Source organism: Furipterus horrens, unplaced genomic scaffold (genome assembly GCF_987537825.1).
Source record: "Furipterus horrens unplaced genomic scaffold, mFurHor1.1.pri manual_scaffold_10, whole genome shotgun sequence".
Taxonomy (NCBI): domain Eukaryota; kingdom Metazoa; phylum Chordata; class Mammalia; order Chiroptera; family Furipteridae; genus Furipterus; species Furipterus horrens.
Window position 1 is genome coordinate 56,995,290 of NW_028327180.1, and position 21,115 is coordinate 57,016,404.

A 21,115-nucleotide genomic window follows, 5' to 3' on the forward strand; every position below is an offset into this window, starting at 1 on the left:
AAGCCATCTACAGATTCAATGCAATTCCTGTCAAGACTGCAATGGCAGTTTTTACAGAAATTGAGAAAAAAATCTTAAAATTCTTATGGAACCACAAAGACTAAATAGCCAAAGTAATCCTGAGAAAGAATAACAAAGCTGGAGGCATCATACTTTTTGATTGCAAACTATATTATAAAGCTATAGTCATCAAAACAATATGACACAGGCATAAAAACAGTTACACAGGCCAAAAGAACATATCAAGAGCCCAGAAATAAACATATGTATATGTGGTCAAGAAATGTTTGACAAGGGAGTCAAGATTATACGATGGAGAAAAGACAGTCTGTTTAAGAAATGGTGCTGGAAAAACTTGATATTCACATGTAGAAAGAATGAAACTAGACCCTAATTTTACACCACTTACAAATATTAACTTAAAATGGATTAGCCTTAAAAGTAAGACTTGAAACCATAAAACCCCTATGAAAAGAATAGAAAGAAAAAAAAAACTCCTTGACCTGAGTCTTAGCAACAAAAGTGAACTGCATCAAACTAAAAAGCTGCTGCACAGCAGAGAAACCACAAAGAGCATGAAAAGACAACTTCTGGAGTGGGAAATAAATATTTATAAACCATGTATCAGGTAAGGAATTCATATCCAAAATACATGAAGAACTCATACAACTCAATAGCAAAAAGAAACAGATAGTTCATTTTTAAAATGGGCAAAGGACCTGAATAAACATTTTTCCAAAGAAGATATTCAAATAGCCAGCAGGTACATCAAAAGTACTCAATATCACTAATCATTAGAGAAGTGCAAATCAAAATCACAGCAACATATCACCTCATACTTATTAAAATGACCTGCCATCAAAAAGAGAAGATATAACAAGTGCTGATGAAGATGTAGAGAAAAGGAAACTCCTGTGCAGTGTTGGTGGAAATGCAGATTGGTGCAGCCACTGTGGGAAACAGTATGGAATTTCCTCAAAAAATTACAAATAGACCTATAGGGGACTGCTTTGTGTGGTATCGGGAACTGTAGCCTCACAGTGAGTTAGGCCTTGCAAGAAGCCTGTAAGTCTCAACCAGAAAACCGGGAAAGTTGGAGGCAGGCATGACCCAATAGCTGCACTGAGTGTTCCCATGGGAAATCAGGCTTAAAGAATGTATATTATGCTTTGAAACTTGCTCTGCTCTATCTACTCATCCTTAACATAAACAAAATGTCCAAAATCAAAGGCCAGAAATATGTATGAAAATCTGCACCTGGTGATCTTTTGGCACCCAAGTGTCCAGCGGACCTTGACCTAAAATGATCTCTGTGCTCCTTTCGTTGTTATCCATAATGCCTAGAAGTTAAGTAACCGAAGCATTTGAGGTTAACTGGTGATTTATGTATCCTGACTGTATACCCCTATACATACCCTTCTCAATAAAAGGCACAAGGAAAGGGAGTCCGAGGCTTTTCTCTTTTAGAGAGAATTGCCACCTTTCTTCCTCCCAGACAGAAATCAGTGTCCAGGTTAATTCATTTCTCCTCATCTGTGACCCCGACACCTCTGCAGAACAGAGTTTCCACCAAGCCGGGGTGTGCCCCTACACCTGGCGCCCAGACAGAAACCCTGAAGAAGATTAACACCTGAATCGGCTGTGGGGCTACAAGCTGTGATCGCGGACAGCACACCAAATTGCACAGGGATTCTGGCACTCCTCATCCCACTGTAAGGAACAGTGGCACCAAGCTCTTTTTGGTTATACCATTGGTGTGACTAAGATAAAGGAAGGGAGGTTTTCTTAAGAGCCCACCTCTCGCGGCATGTTTTCAGTTTCACTTTTCATGTTCTCCCTTTTATTGGATAAGGACTGGTTTTAACTCCTCTCATGTAAATCGCCACACCTTGTGGGTACGGGTTGAGCAGTTAAAAGCCGATAGGGCACTCACTGCTGGAAGACAACTGTGGAAGGACAAGCTGGTCCGTGGGCCGGGTTAGAGCACTAGGCTCCCGCCAGCTGCAAGACAAAGTCCGTGCAACAACAGGAACACAGTTACAAGCACTCACTGCTCAATCTTGTGGCATGCCCCCCCACCCCTGAATAGGGTTATGTAAGAGAAAGAGAAGTCTTAAGGGAAGAACAGCATTTATATGAGGGCTCTGGTGATGACCAACCTCTGAAGATAGGAGGCATTTCCACCCTCTGGCCAAAATTCTCAGGTGCCCCTATGTAAGTTGGGACTTAGCAGAGGTGTCTGGGGTCAATCCTTGAGACATGTAGGGGCCTCATAGGAAATTTCAACCACTGTAATATAATTTCCGGCTCACCCGGGGACATGCAGTATAAGGGTTCGTCACCCAGCACTCCGAGCCCTCCCAGCTGTTTTAGACAACTGGGAGATAAACCGAGGCACGTAAGAGAGGTAGGGATGACCAAAGGGTAACAGCTTAGGGAGCCCTCCTCACAAGCAGCACATTTCAACCCACTAGTGACTAGACCAATTAATCCCTAGCTTTAGATTTAAGAAAAACTTTCATACACCAGTCCTTTTTAAAGGAGGGAGAGTTGAAGGGCAAAGCCAAAACTAAAAAATCCAGACCAAGAAAATGGGCTTGGGACTATCTAAAGAACAGGAAATTTACTTTAGGCTGCTTCTGCAGCTGATAAAAGGATCAGGCTGTCGGATAAAAGAACAGCATTTAATCAATTTATTACAGACAGTGAAGCAATACTGTCCTTGGTTCCCAGATAAGAAATCTTTAGATTTAGAAGTTTGGAAGAAAATTAGTCAGGAGTTAAAATGACTCCAGGAAAATAGAACCTCCACAGGTCATTAGAATTTACTTATTTGGAGCTTAGTTCATACAGCTCTTTGCCCCCTGCATACTGTTGTGGCTCAGAGCACTGTGGTCTCAGAAAAACAAAGGGAAAGTAAGGAAAATCAAACAGGCTTAGAAGTCCGCAGCCACGGTGAAAGTGGGAGAGGGCGCGGGAGAAGGGGACATGCAGAAATTTGCAATCCCTACCAAGCGATAGGCTCCACAGGCCCCTCCCCCTGGGATCCTGGAAAGTCACAATGGCTCTTGCCGCTTCTTCTGGCTGACATAGGTCCGCCTACCCCTTGACAAAAAAGCTGTCAAAAGTTTTTCCTAGGGGAGAGGGTGTGCTCGGCAGAGGGGGGCAAAGGGGAAAAAAATTGAAACTACTGTAACAATATAATCAATAAAATATACTTTAAAAATGTTTTTCCTATAATTGCCTAAAAACTAAGGTTCTGTTTAGTAAAATAATTATATATTGTGGTATATTACTCAAATAATCAACTAATGTTCAAAAATTTATGTCTCTCAATGCTAAGAACTGGATTTTTGTCAGCCCATATTAATGTTATATACCTTTTATTATCACTTTAAATAAATAGTCAAATACCATTTCATAATATATATTGCTTAGTTGACAAAATTTCCAAAATTTAAAATTTAGAAGACTTTCTTATGGCCTTGAGATATTTCAAGGGCCTTTGAAATATCTTAAGGATTTATTATTTTCTTCTTACCAAAAAGAAGATTCTAGACCAGTCAGGCTTAATACATTTTAAATACTTGGAGAGCTTTGTCAAATAAGGAAATTTTACAATAATCTCCCAAAGTCTACAAAGTTCTAATTATTTATAATTCTAATGATTATTTTAGAATATTATATTGTAAAATTACATATATTATAAAACATCTAAGCATGTAAGTCGTAAATAGTCTGTGTGAATTAAAGAAGGTAAAAGAAAGGAATGAGAAAGCAATAAATTATGGAATAAAGAAAAAAGACATGCCACATCCATGTGTGACATGGAGGAAAAAATTGAAAGTAAAAAAGAAATAATAAGGAAAAGTAAGCACAGAAGTCTTTAAAACAGTGACTAAATTCTAAACCTAGAAACTACTAAAACCTAGGAACAATAGGGTAATTAACCTGCTATTCAAACCCATGTAGGCCCTTGGCTGGTTTGGCTCAGTGGATTGAGCGTCGGCCTGCGAGCTAAGTGTCGCTGGTTCAATCTTCCAGTCAGGGCACATCAGAGAAGGAAAACTCTGACTCCAAAAAACCTCCGCTGCCTTGCGGCATACCTCTTCAGGGGAAAGGCTAAGGGAGTAAACCCCGACAGAAAATCCGGAGCCGGAGTCCCTAAGGCGGTTTGACATTGTAGTCAACACCAGCAACTCCTGCGGCGCACCTGAAGCCAAGCTGTATTGACTCCGTCTTTCCCTTGGACCCTTCAGCTGCGAAGAGAGGGGGGGTCTGCTGCATGGGCAACAGCTGGCCCTCCATATCACCCTGCCCAGGCTCTGTAGCTTCAGCTTCACTGGAGAGGACACTCCAGCGTCATCACAAGATGTCGATTCAGCACGGGAGGAGACAGATACCGTGTCACTCCCGAGTTGGACTGCACAGCCATTCTCGGCGGTGCAGATAGACTCTTAAGAAGCTACACCATCGTCTCTCGAGATGGACGGCTGCCGACGACGACAAACCCATGCAAAAAACAGCAGGGTACCTGCCTCTCCAATGCAAAGAAACAAAAAGCGACACTTCTAAACTCCAGCCGTTTTTTGGCTGCAGCCTGTCATCTCAGCCTTTCTCTCTAGCCCCTGCCCTGAAAGAGCAGGGTGCGAGTGGGGAAGGGCATTCTAGGACAGGAACTCTTAAAAGTCACCTTTGTAACAAAAGCTGGCCAGATATTTGTAAGAAATTGCGGAAAGTAGATGAATGGGCCAGATAGAACAATTGAAAAACTCCTCAGGAGAGCTCAGAAAGTGTATGCTAGAAGAGAGGAGGAGAAGCAGAAGCTTCAGAAACCTGCAGGATATCTCTGCAAATCTAGGAACTTTTAGCTGCCAGATACTGAGTTTGAGTATAGTCCTTCACCGTGCGGAAAAGAACAAGGATTGGAAGCATGTTATGGTTAAATCTAAAGAAATAAAAGGTATTTAGAAATTTTGCAAATGTTGTAAAAGCTCTGTGGAAAGTCAAACAGTTATGGAAGTTTTAAACCTGGGAAAAGGAAACCTCAGCTGCTTGTGTTCTGATTTTATAAAAGTGTGTTTTGGTCTGTTCTGTTGTGGAATACTCTGTATCTATCTTTGGCCACAGAGAAGGAAAACTCTGATTCCAAAAAACCTCCGCTGCCTTGCGGCATACCTCTTCAGGGGAAAGGCTAAGGGAGTAAACCCCGACAGAAAATCCGGAGCCGGAGTCCCTAAGGCGGTTTGACGTTGTAGTCAACACCGGCAACTCCTGCAGCGCACCTGAAGCCAAGCTGTATTGACTCCGTCTTTCCCTTGGATCCTTCAGCTGCGAAGAGAGGGGGGGTCTGCTGCATGGGCAACAGCAGACGCTCCATATCACCCTGCCCAGGCTCTGTAGCTTCAGCTTCACTGGAGAGGACACTCCAGCGTCATCGCAAGATGTCGATTCAACACGGGAGGAGACAGATACCGTGTCACTCCCGAGTTGGACTGCACAACCATTCTCGGTGGTGCAGATAGACTCTTAAGAAGCTACACCATTGTCTCTCGAGACGGACGGCTGCCGACGACGACGATCTTTGGCCAATAAAACCTAGAACAGGTCTTATGTTTATGTATATGTATAATCCATAGACACAGACAGCAAGCAGTATGGTGATTGTCAGAAGGAAAGGAGGTCTGGGGAGGTGGAGGTGGGCAAAGGGGGAATAAATGGGGATGGAAAAAGAGACTGTACTTTGGGTGATGAATGCACAATGCAGTGTGCAGATGATGTTTTATTGAGTTGTACACTTGAAACCATGGTTTTATTAACCAATGCCACACCAATAAATTCAATTTAAAAAAAGAGTGGGATGGAATATGGTGAGTCTTTAATTAAAAAGTTAAAATAATTTATGTATCACAACATACATTTATGTCCAACATTATTTATTTCTGTAGCTCAAAACTATTCCAAGAGTCCAAACTGAAAAACACCATGACCTGGATTTCTTAATCAAGGTGTATGCTTTTTGTCTATATATTTTATTCAGAGCTATATAAGTATAGCATTCTAAAGGAGTTATTATTTCTGTCTTCATAAGTCATTTGGTAGAAAAAGTATGATCACATGATAATTTTCAAATGTTGACAATCAGAATACAAGAAAAGGGGATAAATTGATAATGAAGGGACTTATCAATAAAAAAAAAATATGCGTGATAGCCCTGGAGGGTGTGGCTCAGTGGATTGAGCACTGGCCTGTGAACCAAAAGGTCACCAGTTCAATTCCTGGTCAAGGCACATGCCTGGGTTGCGGGCCAGGTCCCCCGCTGGGGGCATGTGAGAGGGAACCAGACAATGTTTCTCTCACACATCGGAGTTTTTCTCCCTGCTTTCCCCTCTCTCCAAAAAATAAATAAATAAAATATTTTTAAAAATATGTGTGATACACACACACACACACAGTGGAACACTATTCAGGCATTAAAAAAGAAAAAAGAGAACCCTTCCGTAGGCAACAACATGGATAAAACTTGACGGCACTATGTTGAGTGAAATAAGTCACCAGAGAAATACAAATACCATATGATCTCACTTATACGTGAGATTAAAAAATCCTTAAACCAAACTCATAGAAAAAAAAGAGATCTGATTTGTGATTGAAAGAGGTGGAGCTGGAGCTGGGGTGGGGAAATGGAATGAAGGTTGTCAAAGGTATACAGCACAAATTTCTGGTTATAAGATAAGTAAGTCCTAGGGATGTGGCATGCAACATGACGACTGTAGTTACACTGCTGTGTAAAGTGTGTTTGCAAGTTAGGTGAGTAAATCCTAACAGTTCTCATGAAATAAAAACAACAGCTTTTCATGCCTATATGAGGTGATGGATGTTAACCAAACTCACTGTGGTAATCATTTCAAAATATAGGTATGTCATGCCATGCTGCCACATACCCTAAACCTCACAGCACTGTATGCCAATTATATCTCAATGAAACTAAAATAGAAATAGCGCCTGTTGTTTAAGCCACTCTGTGGTACTTTGCTACAGCAGCCCTAGAAAACCAACATGTAGAATGTATTGAGGTGGTTGGGTGGGTGGACAGACAGATGGATATTGAAATGTTTCTGTCTGGAAGTTTGCTCAGCCTGTTGTAAATGGTTCTCTCAGAAGTGGGCTGAGAAGACACAGCCACTCCTTGCTTTGTGGATATAAGTCTTACTTTTCTAATAAAAACTCACAGCAGGGCTTCCAGTTTCCAGTCCACACACTGGAAGCCTAGACATTAGCCACTCCATGCTAACAAGTTAAAAGCTGAAAAAAACAGACAAATCTGCAACTCTTCTTCAATCTGTAAGAGATGTGAGTCCACAGGGCAAACCACTGCCCCAAAAGTGGAGAGACAGAGAACCACATTTCTTGGATTGGAAGCCTCTGTGGGGATGGCGCTTGCATAGGGACCATGGGCTCAGTGTGAACAGGCAGAGAAATAAAATGCCAGGGGCGCATCACAGGGTCCTCTACTTTCCTGAGTTTTCCCTCCAATAGCTCAATCAGGTCCTCACTAAAAATCCCTTGGTGCTTTTAGCAGGAGGAAGGAAAAGAACTCTGTTCTTCTTAACAGGTTGCATTCATGGGAGAAACTGGTCACCCAAAGCCTGACCTGCTGGGACATCAGCAGAGCCTAGCTGGCCTGCGGTAAGGGGTGTCCTCAGTGGGAGCCCCCCTGGCCATGTGGTTTTACCTAAGGGGGTTGGAAGCAAATACAGAGAGGCCCTAGTCCAGAGGCACAGGGGTACCAAAGACTGAAACCTAATCACTGGGGTGACAGAATGCTTTCCCCTCATTATGTAACTAAAGGCCTATTTACAGAAGTCCCCCTTCACCCCTTGCAGCATGGCTGGCTATCAAGAAAAAATTACCAGATATAGTAAAAGGCAAAAATCAGAGTTTGAAGAGACAGAAAAAACATCAGAACCAGACTCACATATTACAGGAACATTAAAATGATCAGACCAGAAATTTAAAACAACTATGATTAATACACTTAAGCGTCCTAATGAATAAAGTAGACAACCTGAAAGTGCACATGGACAATGTCAGTAGAGAGAAGGAAATTCTATGAAAGAACCAAAAAGAAATATTAGAGATAAAAATCATTGTAACAGAAATAAAGAACGCCTCCGATGGGATTAACAGGAGACTGCAAATGACTGAGAAAAAAGTCTCTATGCTTTAGGATTTCAGGACAAACTTTCAAAACTGAAAAAGTTAACAGGAAAATAAAAACACTGAAAAAATAAAGAACAGAATATTCAAGAAATGTGAAACAACAATAAAAGTCAATGTATGAGAGTAACATACACATAATGGGAATTCCAGAAGAAGAAAAAAGACAGAAAGAACCAGAGAAGACATGTGAAACAGTAATGACCAAGAATTTCCCCCAAATTAATGTTAAACCCCAAACCACATATCTAGAAAGCTTAGAGAACACCGACCAGCATAAAATGCAAACAAGCAAAGAAAAACCTACAGCTAGACATGCCATTTTTTAAATACAAAAAAATCAAATATATAAGAAAAATCCTCACAGGAGCCGGAGGAGAAAAATAATCCTTGTCTATTAAAGAGCAACTATAAGAATTACATGTGACTTCTCCTTAGAAATCATGTGAACAAGAAGAGAATGAAGTAAAATATTTAGTGTTAAGAGAGAGAAAAACCCTAAGAATCTGTACCCTATGAAATTATCCATCAAAAATGAAAAAGAAACATAGACTTTCTCAGCCAAAAAAAGTGAACAAAACTGTTACTGATAAACCCACCTTGCAAGAGGTATTTTTAAAGTTCTTTACAGAGAAGTAAAATAATATAGGTTAAATGCACATAAAGAAAGAAAGCATTAGAAACAAATAAAGAGAAGGTAAAATAAAAACTTTTATTTTTCTTATTCTTAATTGATCATATAGCATCATGTTCAAAATAATAGAAAAAATGCATTCAATTATTTATATTGATGTATATATATACACTCATGTAGAAGTGAAATTAATCACAGCAGTGATACAAGTTAATGGGAAAGAGGAATTAGGACTATTTTGTTATTACAAGGTATCCACACTACCTGTGAAGCAGTATAAGATTATTTGAATTAGTTGTAAATGTATATTAAAAATTCTATAGTAACCACTAAAAAAAAAAGTATAACATATGCTAATAAAAGATAATAAAATCATATAAATGCTTAATTAAAACTACAAAACAAAATAAAAAGATTAAGACAAAAATAAGAGCAAAGAACAAGGAAAACAAATAGAAAACAGGAATAAATAAAATAGATATAAATCCATATATCAATAATTACTTTGAGTATCAGTAGTGTAAATAAACCAATTAAAAGACAGATATTGTAGCGTGAACAGAAAACAAGACCCAACTCTATATTATCTATAAGAAACCCACTTTAAATGTAAAAACACAAATAGATTAAAAGTAAAGAGATAAAAATAAATAAAAATAAAGGAATGGAGAAAAATATACCACGCTAACACACACAGCGGAATATTATTCAGCCTTTAAAAAGGAAATCCTGCCATTTGTAACAACATAGATGAACCCAAAGGGTATTATGCTAAATGAGGTAAGCCAAACAAAATAAGACAATATTGCATGATTGCATGTATATGTGGAATCTAAAAAGAGAAGTCAGACTCATAGTAATGGAGTTGAGTGGTGATTATGGAGGCTGGGTGGGTGGGTGGGGGAAAGGAAGATAGATGTTGGTCAAAGGGCACAAGCTCTCCGTTAGAACATGAGTGAGTTCTGGAGACTTGTGTGCCTGGTATTTGCTAAGAAAGTAGAGCTCAAGTGTTGTTACCACGAAGAAAAAGGTAAGGATATGAGGTGATGAACTGTTTGTGGAAATTAATTCACAACGTATACACACACTTTAACAAAACATCATGTTATACTTATTAAATGTATATAATTATTTTTGTTTATTTTCCTCCCTCCCTCACTCCCTCGCACTCTTTTCCTCTTTCTAAATGTATATAATTTTTATCAGTCAATCACACCTCAATAAAGCTTGAAGAATTTTAAAAACAAAGCAGGGATAGCTATATTAATTTCAGGCAGTGCAGCTTTCACAGCAACAAAAGTTATCAGGGATAAGGATGGACATCACACAGTGATAAAAGGAGTCAGTTTTTTAAGATGACAGAAGAATCTCTTCTTTTAGGTGTTCTGAGACCTAGTTTCTAACATGGGGGAGGGGTACCCACATCAACAAACAGTTCTCAGATATAAACAGGGTGTCCAATAATTCAACTCAATTCTGACACTACCTGCCCAGAGACAGCATCAGATTCCACAGGCTGCCAGACTGCATGGCCACCTCACTCCCTGCCAATGCCAGCTGCATCATCAGCTTCTGACCAACTGGCTGTGAATCAGAGCATCCCACAACTTCTCCTCAGGTTTGATTAATTTGCTAGACTGGCCACAGAACTTAGAGAAACATGTTACTTACTAGATCACCAGTTCATTATAAAAGGATAATTTAGTGCAGGCAGCCAATAAGGTATTAACAGAGCAGGAGAACACTGGCTGAGACTGATTAAGTTGAGAAACTACAGTTTCACAGACAACCCAGGGAATAGCTGGAATTGCTTCACCAAATGGATGAACTTCCGAGTGGTCAGGAAAGATCAGCTTTACATTCACCTCAGGGACAAGTGGCCAGTTCCCCTGATAGGCAGAGGAAGGGAGAAGATGCAGGGGGAGGTCCTCCTACTTTGAGGCATTCACAGTAGGAGCCAAGATAGTGACCATAAAGGGTAGGAGACACCCCTGAGAAAATCTGGGGGAAAGATTGGATAGGATTGGATAAGAGCAGGACACAAGTCTGGGAAAAGCCAGGAAAGAGAGTGGGCAGTTGAAGAGAAAGCCTGCTCTCTCCCAAGCCCAGGGAAATGCAGGGTAGCCTGACAAAGGCCCCAGTCTCTTCTGCAGCTGCACGGGCTAAAGCACAGCACCCATCATGGACTATACAGGGACAGAGACTAAGCTAAATTACAGGAGTCTCCGATGCCAGAGTAATGGCATGGCTTCCCTTGGCCCTGGCCCTCCTCCTGGGCTTGATTAGGACAAGTGTGGATCTGTAGCCCTGGGAATTGAGATCAGCACCCCTCAGCAGAGCTCTCAGGAGCAAAACCAATGCACAAAAACCAACGATGGTGCCCTGTCAGGATAAGAACTCTCTTCTACTGCAGTGGCCATGTTGTGCAGCAGTGGCCACATTATGCAGCAGTGGTCACATTGTACTGCAGTGGCCACATTGTACTTCAGTGTCCACGCTGTACTGTAGTGGCCATGTTGTACAGCAATGGCTACCTTGTTCTGCAGTGGCCACATTATGCATCAGTGGCCACATTGTGCAGCAGTGGACACATTGTAGTGCAGTGGCCACATTGTACAGCAATGACCAATTTGCTTGGAAGTATTCATACATAAAACAGGTGACTATCCCCATGAATATTTCAGAAGTGGAGAACTTGGAGGCACAATCTCTCTGATTTCTTTTGACTCTGAGAGTCTCCAACTCCATAATCATAAATATCTTAACATCAGTAGGTAATATCTTCAAACCCCCTCAGAAATTGTCTCCTTTGTTCTCTACCCTCAACTCCATCTGGGTTACCCCCAGTTGCTTTTCAGCTTAGACACCATGGACACTTACCCCAGTTTCTGCAGCTTACATTGTGGATGCTTTGCTTTTTCACATAAAATTCTAACTCCTGAGTCTCCCAGGGCGTTATCCCCCACATAAAGTCTGGTCAGGGACTGGTTGGTGCTCAGGACGGATGCAAGATCCACACAGCAGGCCGATGTGAAACAGCAGTTGATCAACCTTCCACAGAGATGGCAGAATGTCAACACACCTGTCACCTGCTCTGCTGTGAACCTGAAAGCACTGCATCCTATCACCATCTCTAGTCCAAGCCACATGTGGTCTATATTAGCTTTTGATTTCCTTTTCTGCTTGGGACCAAGTAAACACCTTCTGAGTCCATGAAGGCTTCTCCATCATCTTCCCAGCTCCCTACATTTATTATTGTGTTAAATATGCACAACATACAATTTACCATTGTAACCATTCTTAAGTTTCTAGTTCAGTAGCATTAAGCCTGTTCATGTTGTGCAACCATCCTCACTTCCCATCTCCAGACCCCATTTTCCCAAACTGAAACTGTGTCCCTATTAAACAAGAATTCCCAATTCCCCTCCCCCAATCCCTGGCACCCACCCGTCTACTTTCTGTCTCTATGACTTTGACCATTCTAGGGACCTCATTCATGGAAGTGGATCATACAGAATTTGTCCTTTTGTGTCTGGCTTATTTTACTTAGTATAATGTCCTCAAGGTTCTCCCATGTTGCAGCACATGTGAGAATTCCTTTAAACACTGTATTTGTATATATATCACATTTTTAAAATCCATTTATCCATCAATGGACACTTGGGTTGCTTCCACCTTTCGGCTATTGTGAATAACACTGCTGTGGACAAGGGTGTACAAATATATGTTTAAGTGGCTCATTTCAACTCTTTGGGATATATCCCCAGACATGAAACTGCTAAATCATTTGGTAATTCTATGTTTAATTTTTTTAAAGTCTGATACACTTTTCTGCAGCAGCTGCACCATTTAACATTCTCACCAGCAATGTGTGAGGTTTCCAATTTCTCCCCATTCTCACCAATACTTGTTTTCTGGTTTGGTTTGGTTTGGTTTAGTTTGGTTTATAATAACCATCCTAATGGGTGTAAATCAACGGTTTCGTTTTCAAGCGGTTTCTTCTCTTCTTCAAAATCTGAGTTTCCCAGACTCATGCAGTGAAGGGCTGCACAGAACATCAGGTGTCTGCGTTGCTTTAGCACCGTCTGTCCTGTTCAGTGCAGAGACCAGGGGCCTGTCGTGAGTCCCAACACCCTTCTAGAGCACTGCATTACACCGGCTGTGCGTGTTCAGTGAGGCTGCAAATACTTTAAAAGCAAAATAGTTTCTTTGACCAAGTTTTCCCTTCAGGGCTCAGTATATGGCCTGTCACCCAGCAGACACTCCCTGACCACCCCCGAAGGTGCTGGGAGTCTGCACAAAGGCCCTACGCTTACTAGCGCCCAGCCTGCGGGCGCTCGCTGGAGCCACTGCGCACTCACCACAGCTTCTCCAGAGGGCAGAAGGCGTGCCTCAGCGCCACGCACAGGAGCGCGAGCCCGCGGTCCGCCAGTGCGTTGTGGCTCAGGTCCAGCTCCAGCAGCGTCTGGGAGACACTCAGCGCCGCGGCGAGGTGGGAGCAACACCGGTGCGAAAGGCGGCACCGCCGCAACCTGGCGCCAAGCACAGAAGCAGCAGTGTCAGGACGCATGCCTGCCTCGCTGCCTCGGGTCCACACGCATTTCGAGCCCCAGCAGGGTCCCTTGTGTTCTCATGTTACAAAGGGAAAAATCATAATGAAGTTTCTGGGAAAGTCATCTTACCAGAACTCCTGAATGCAGCCCAAGACACACTGCTGAGCCCTGGCAGTGAACCCCCTTCGTCAAAAATCCGTCAACTCTCGCTCTGGTTGGTGTTGTGGCTCAGGGGATTGCGCACCACCCCCCACCCCCCCCTACCCCGGTTCAGTTCTGGCCAGGGCGCATGCCTGGGTGGCAGAACAGGTCCATGGTTGGCAGTGTGAGAGATACACATGCATTTTTCCCTCCCTCTCTTACTCCCTCCTTTTCCTTCTCTCTAAAAAATGAATTAAAAAAATTTTAAAGTCAACTCTCAAATATGTAAATGGCACGTTCCTTTTCCGTAAATAAAAAAGGGTAGTTCCGCCCTTGTACTCCATGTTCCCAACAGCTGAAACTCGCTGAGCAGACCTGGGTTCTCCAGAGCTCATCGCTCTGCCAGCCTCGTCGGCTGTTCTCTCACCGGCTCAGTGGTTTAATCCCAGGCCCATCCACACTGAGGGAGCAAGCAGCTGATTCTTTTTTTTACACACACCCACACGTGCACACACACACTAGTACACATACGCGCACATACACACGCACACACTACAACAAGAAGTTGTCCGTGTCGCAGGAACAAGAGCAATAGCCCAGTTCCTTTCCTGGCCAGTAGCTCAGATGCCCTAGAGCTTTCTGGGCCACCTTCCTTCCTTCCCCCATCTTCACAACAACTAGAAACAAGTGGACAATTAAATCTGTATTTATCTGCAAAGCATCTCATTATCACCCATGTGTCCCTGGTCATGTCTCTCTCCCTGAAATCACACAGGGGCATCCATGGGGCAATGGGGATAGGAGCGGGGGCATTGGGGGGAGTGGGCAGAGAGGCAGAGAAGTGCCAAACCCAGCCAGTGCCTTCAAGGCCAAAACTAACAAGGGTTTGTAATTTATCAGAAGAGCAAAGAGGAAAAGAACTTAAACAAGTGGAACATCATGACAAAGGTAGAATTTTTAACATAATCCTCTGATTTCTGCATGGACAAGGGTTGGAGGGAGAGCTAACAGCCCCTCTTCCTTCAGTGTGTATTTCTGAGCAGTAGCATATGCCAAGACACCACTCAGGCATTGCAGAGACAATGGCAAAACACACCCAAATCCCACCCTGGGAAGCCAGTGGTCTTGGAAGCTGTTGTGATATCCAGGCAAGCAGCTGTGGCTGCAGGACCTGGGCCAGTGGAGTAAGGATGAAGGAAGTGGACTGTGGCTTGTCAAGGAGGTGAAATTGAGATTGGGGCTGGGGTGGGCGTGATGAGCGAGACAGAGGGGTAGAAAGACACTAGAGTGGTGGTTTGTCTGCAACGCGGACCTACTCTGGAGCAGGGCTGCAAGGACTGCCCCGACACCATGTGCTCAGTGTGGGGCATGTGTGCCTGACCCATGCGTGGGTTCAGAGCACACGCTTCAGAAAAAAGCTACTGGGGTTCCCAGGGGCAAGTCAATCTCCACAGATTGCTGAGGGGCTCCAGCCCGGACATCTTCATGGTATGCAATGAAACTCTCCGATGCCCCCCAACAAGCATGGCCCATGAGGAAATGGAAGATATGGAAGGTCATATTTCTTTCTCACCACCAACAGATGACGTGTTTTCAGTACCCTTTCATCCTTCCCTATCCAATACTTCCCAAACAACCAAACTCCAATCCATTATGCCTTCTCCCTTGTCATGGACTGAACTATGTCCCCCACAAAAAAATTCATACATTGAAGTCTTAATTGTTAGGACCTCAGAATGTGACTGCATTTGGAGATAGGGCCTTTAAGCAGATGAGAGAGTTAAAGTGAGGTCACTGGAACAGGCCCTAGATCTAGCACAACTGGCATGCTTGTAAGAAGAGGAGACAGCCATGCACAGGCCCAGAGGAAGAGTCTGTCCACACACCAGGAGACAGACCTCCGTAGGAGCCAGCCTGCCCACACCTTCACCTCGCATGTCTAGCCTCCAGGACTGTGGGAAATAAATGTTTATTGTTTAAACCCCCAGCCTGTGGTACATTGTTACATCAGGCAGCCCTAAGAAACCCAATGAACCACTGCTCTGGTCCCAGATGTCTTCTCCCAGTCCTCTGTCTCTCTCTGTCTCTCTCTTGATCACTCTCTCACTGACACACATGTTCACACACACATGCACACGCGCGCGCACACACAATGGCCCTTACCACAATCTCTGAATGTGGCAGCCAGGACTCTGCAGCATTGCACATAGCACCTCTGCCCCGGCGTCCCCTAGAGGATTGTCACTGAGGTTCAAGTCTGTGAGGTTCTGCTTTGTGCTCAGGACAGAGAAGAGGCCCTGGCAGAAGCTGGAAGTGAAGCAGCAGTTCGCCAACCTAGAAATTGTAAGGAAGGAGTAAGGCAAGAAGAAAACAGCTCGTAAGAACAGCATGCAAGCTGAGGGGCTGGGAGAGACTGACACCTGTTGAATCAACAGCCTCCCAGAGATGAGAAATGAGTCAGGGAACCACAGGCTGTCCTCCAAGGAGTGTAGGAGGCAGAGATCTGCGTGAGACCACTCTGCACATGCACGGTACCGTGACAGTGGGAGCCTGTGGTTCTGGCTGATGCAAACTCCCTCTGGCCCTCCCTCAGGTGTCTCCTCCCTCCCCATCGGTTAGATGTCCCTCTGCTAAGTGATGCAGAAAGCAGTTCTCATCCTGGTTGCACAAGGGCATCAGCATCTCATTCTTACCACACCCACTGCCCAAATCCCTTTCTCTTCTTCTCCATTCGCCCCTGTCCCACCCTCTGCCAAGGCTCAGACTCCACCCCGAGAAACCTCCTCCCACTAGCACTACCACCTCGCCCCCCACCCTCCCCCCCCCCCACATCCTGTGCTGAGGGCCTTCTGTCCTCTGTGATACTGCAGCAGAGTCACTGGGCCACATTTACCTCTTTAGTATTGACTGGCTGTGACATGCTAGAGCCCCAAGCAAAGGGAAAGCATTTTTACTCAGTTCTCTATTGTTTCCTTGGCCTTTTCTTTCCTGCTTATCTAGCTATCCTTTTTCTAGTGGTCAGCCTCTGTCAGTGATGGGCCCTGCTAGCAGTCGCTGAGGTTGCAGTATGTAATAGCTGTGGCAACTACATTCGGAAGACCATTGAGAAGAAATGAGAGGGAGCAAGCGCCAACAGAATGGTGGCTAAAAAGCAGAGGGCACGTTCTACCACCCGCCTGAACCTGGTCTTCTTACCAATGAGAGGAGGCTGTGTAAGGGCCTGGAATGGCACACTGGTCCACGTCGGAGTGTCCAGCTGCCTCCTCCTCCTCTTCGTCCTCCTCCCCCTCTTTGGGCGAGTTATAGAGCCACCTCAGGGAAAGGGATTGCACACTGGGACAGTTCTCAATGCAGAAAGAACAAACCACGTGGTCCATTCTGGTGGAGAGACTGATCTCCATTCTGGGGAAGTGGTGTATGGCACCGTGCACAAAGTCTGCCTCCTGCATCTCGTACAAGCAATAGAACAGCTCCAGCTGGCTGGGCTGCATCCGCAGGGTCGGGGCCCTGGCTTGGGCCTCTATCCACCTCAGCAGCTCCAGCCTGATGTGCTGGGAGATCTTACAACTCAGCTTCTTCTCCAAGTAGGAGGTTCTCTCCTGATTTATGAGGCCAAAGAGGAAACGGACAACAAAAATTAGATACCCCTTTTCAAACTTGCCATAGTTTTCAAGAAGGACTCGTACATCTCGGGTGGGTAGCTCGCAAGGACTCTGTGGTGTGTCCTTAGCCCCCCACTGCTCCTCCTCTTCCAGCAGGTAGTACATGGCAGCAAAGAACTCCTGGAAAGTCATGTGCATGAAGCTGTAGAACTTCTCGCAATCCACTTCCTTCTGGAAGAGGTTCACCCTCAGGAATGCAGACACATCAGCCTTTTGCAGGCCATGGTTCCTGAGGTCCCTCTCCTCAAACAAAATCTTCTGGTTCCAGATTCCATCCGCAGCCAATGAGCAGAGGCCCTGCAGGTTGGCAGTCACATGCTGCCTCTGGCCCTCTGCCTGCGGCTGCAGCAGACTGGAGAGGAAGAAGATGTACACCGCAGTGGTGGTCTTGGAGGTTTGGGCAAGGCTCTTGCCGCTGTCCATCTGCTGTTTCAACCCAGTGCACACTATCCAGCAGACCAGGGGAATGAAGCACATGGTGAAGAGGACCTCATTCTCCTGGATCAGCCTGAAGGCTTCCCGGGCCTGCTGCTCATCAGAGAAATACTTGAAGAAGTATTCCTTCTTCTTGGCTTCTGAGAACCCCAGGATCTCCAGGTGCCGCGGACGGTCCAGCAAGTGGTGCAGTTTCTCCAGGGCTACGGGTCTCGTGGTGATGAGCAATGAGGCCTCAGGGAGCAGCTTCTTTCTGATGAGGCTGCTCAGGATGATGTCCACGCGCTGCACCTCCTGCCAGTCTGCACAGAGCACCTCTGCGTGCTCATCAAAGGCTCCCTGCAGCTCATCGAAGCCGTCCATGAGGAAGAGGATCCTGGCAGGCTTCCTCACGATCCTGCACAGGGGTGGGCTGGGGTCAGGGCAGCAGCTGGCCATCAAGTCCCCCAGGCTCCTGCGTGTCCCTAGGCTCACTTCTCGGCAGTGGATGTAGAACAGGTAATCAAACCTGCCCTGGTAAAGTTTCTCCGATGCCCAGTCTAGCATGATTTTCCTGGCCAGGATTGTCTTCCCAATGCCCGCCGAGCCCTGGATTACCACTGTGCGCACGAGCTCTGAGTGCGGGTCCTCGGGCTCAAACAGCAGCTCCAAGTTCATGGAACTCAGAGGGCGATCCTGCGTTTTAGCCAGGGTCCTGCCAATGGCCATGAATTCCTGCTCCCGCTCCTGCTGGCTCAGGTACTCCTTGACGAGTTGCAGCCTTGTGTAGCGCTTGTTGAGGTTCACACTCTCTCCCAGACGGGCGTTCCTGTCTTTGATACACTGGAATCTGCTTCTCACGTGATTTCTGTATTTCTTACAGTAATCTGCAGCAGAGATGGAAAGTGAGACTCTGGGGGAAGCCCGAGCATCTCCCCCTGAGGTGAGCTCTCTATGGGGGCCTGCCATCCCTAGGGAGTGATAACTGTAGCTAAGAAATGGGGGTGTGGTTCTTCTACACTACTGGGTATAAATCTGTGTGACAAAGTTTTCCTACCCACAGCTATGCAGAAGAACAGCTAACAGCCTGGGTGCTGCCTCCAGCCAAAAATTCATCTTTACTTAATGTTACTCCCTGAGGTAGGCTGAAGCCCATGCCCTTTAAAATCTGAAACACTCAATGGCCTCCCCTTGGTTTGGGGACTGCAAGGATCCAGGTGAGCATATACCATGTCCTCAGCTACCGGGATTTCCTGAGCTGGGTCTTTGCAACCCATGGAACAGTAGCCCTTTGGTGAGCATTTCCCCAGCTTTCCAGGGCCTCCCAGACTGTGTCTCCAAATCCAATTGAAAGCACCACCCCCACAGTTACCTTTCTTTTTTTGGCAAATAGGGATCCTGGAAAGGTACCCCAATAAACCCAGCCACTCCTCTTCGAGGCTGTCTTCCTGGCATACCACAGAAACAGATCTGTTATCTAAAAATAAAGAAAAAAATGCAAACTGTCAAAAACTAGGACTCCAGACTAAGGTGATGTCACTGAGACCCAACACCAGGCACAGATCAGAGGCCAAACCAAAACACATCTCAGAGTTTCAGGTGGCAGATGTGTAGCCAAAGGTCTTTCCATGGTCCTGATTTCAAAGCCATGACATGGACCCACCCTCTGAGAGTCCTTTACCCACAGAATCCAACCTCAGAATCTCCCTTCCAGGCCTGGAAAGCAACCAGCTAGTGTGGGTAGTAGGTTTATCTGTTCTTTGTGTGTCTTTGGCTGTGTTCTCCAACCCCTCAGTAGCTTGGTGTTGTGGCCTCTTCATGCTCCCCAGTACCGCCAAGATGGCCAAGAGCCAGCAGGATCATTCTTCCCTGCCCCCAAATGCCTGGAATTCATTGTACCTACATTCTGGATCTCCAAGAGGGAAAATTACAAATGTGTCTAATTTGGTGGTGCAGAATCCAGGCTGACTTTAGATTCATCTATCAAACTTTTTTTTAAATATGCTTCATTGATTATGCTGTTACAGTCATCCCAATTTCTTTTCCCTTTGTTCCCCTCCACCCAGTGACCCCCCTCCCTTAGTTCATGTGCATTGGTTGTGCATATAGTTTTTCTCAACATCTTCCTGTCTACTCCACTTCCTCCTACTATGCTTCTTAATTCCTGTACCATCTCCCTCCCTTTCTCTCCTTCTCCCTCCCTGCTGACCTCCCCCAATAATGTTCCCCATACCTATATTCTTTTCCCACTCTCATTGCCTACTTAGTTTGCCTTTGTTTCAATTCCCTAGCTTCTGTTGTTGGTTGTTGTGATACAGGTTTTATTTTAATGTTCATAGTTTTGATCCTCTTTCTCCTAAACAAGTCCCTTTAACATTTCATATAACAGTGGTTTGGATCTGATGAACTCCTTCAGTTTTACTTTGTCCTGGAAGCACTTTCTCTGCCCTTCTATTCTGAATGACAGCTTCGCTGGATAGAGTAATCATGGTTGTAGGTTTTTGATTTTCATTATGTTGAATATTTCTTGTCAGTTCCTTCTTGCCTGCAGAGTTTCTTTTGAGAAATCAGCTGATAGTCTAATTCGGACACTTTTGTACATAGTTCTCTTCTCTCTTGCTGCTTTAAGATTCTCTCTTTATCCTTAATTTTTGACATTTTGATTATAATGTGTCTTGGTGTGGTTCTCCCTGGGTCCAGTTTATTGGGAACTCTCTGTGCTTCCTGGACCTGTAAATCTATTTCCTTCCCCAACTTAGGGAAGTTCTGCTTCATTATTTTTTCACATAACTTTTCAATTTCTAGTTCTTCTTCTTCACCTTCTGGCAACCCTGTGATTTGGATGTTGGCCCGCTTATAGCTGTCCCCTAGGTTTCTGAGCTTCTCCTCATTTTCCTCACTTTTTGTTTCCTCTTTCTGCACTTGTTGACTGTTCCTTCCCTATGTTCCAATTTGTTGATTTGATCCCCAGTTTTCTTTCCTTCACCACTAGTTTCAAATGTGTTTTCGTTCATTTCAGCAGGACTAGCCTTCATTCCTTCCCCATCTTGTTTAAGATCTGCTGTTAGGTTTGTAAACATTTTTATAACCAAAGCTCTGAACTGTGCCTCAGAAAGATTTCTTATCTGCTGCTTCATTAGATAAGATATTTGCTGCCTGGTCAGCTGCGTCACCAGGATCGCTATCATGATCTGTGCCATCCTGACAGTTTTGTGTTTATCTTTGCTTCCTGGGTGGGGCTGTCACACCACCTACACTATAGGGGGCAGAGTTCCATGCACTTGTCACAACCAGGTGACCTTCTCACCATGCTGTGGCATTTTCTGTGGGGGTGGGGGTCCAAGATGGATTCCTGCCATCCACTCTCTGCTGAGAGACCAGGAGCCTCCTCCTATGTTCCCTCCCCCTCCAGACCTCACAGTTCAAGGCAATGGGGATCTACCTTCCCCGGGGTTGGAATCGCAAAGTGACAGGTCTGGTCTGCAGCCGGG

General features: G+C 44.7%; 1 protein-coding gene across 1 annotated transcript in view; it reads right to left on the reverse strand.

Annotated features, from left to right (window-relative positions):
- Nucleotides 1-21,115, reverse strand: part of NLRP3 (NLR family pyrin domain containing 3) — a 42,408-nt gene that overhangs the window by 15,145 nt on the left and 6,148 nt on the right. Inside the window, exons 3-7 of the mRNA XM_090290350.1 lie at nt 18,997-19,101; nt 16,744-18,511; nt 15,712-15,882; nt 13,216-13,386; nt 11,735-11,905 (exon numbers count right to left, since the gene is read on the reverse strand). Coding sequence (XP_090146476.1) covers nt 11,735-11,905; nt 13,216-13,386; nt 15,712-15,882; nt 16,744-18,511; nt 18,997-19,101 — 2,386 coding nt within the window. The remainder of the gene's footprint in view (nt 1-11,734; nt 11,906-13,215; nt 13,387-15,711; nt 15,883-16,743; nt 18,512-18,996; nt 19,102-21,115) is intronic.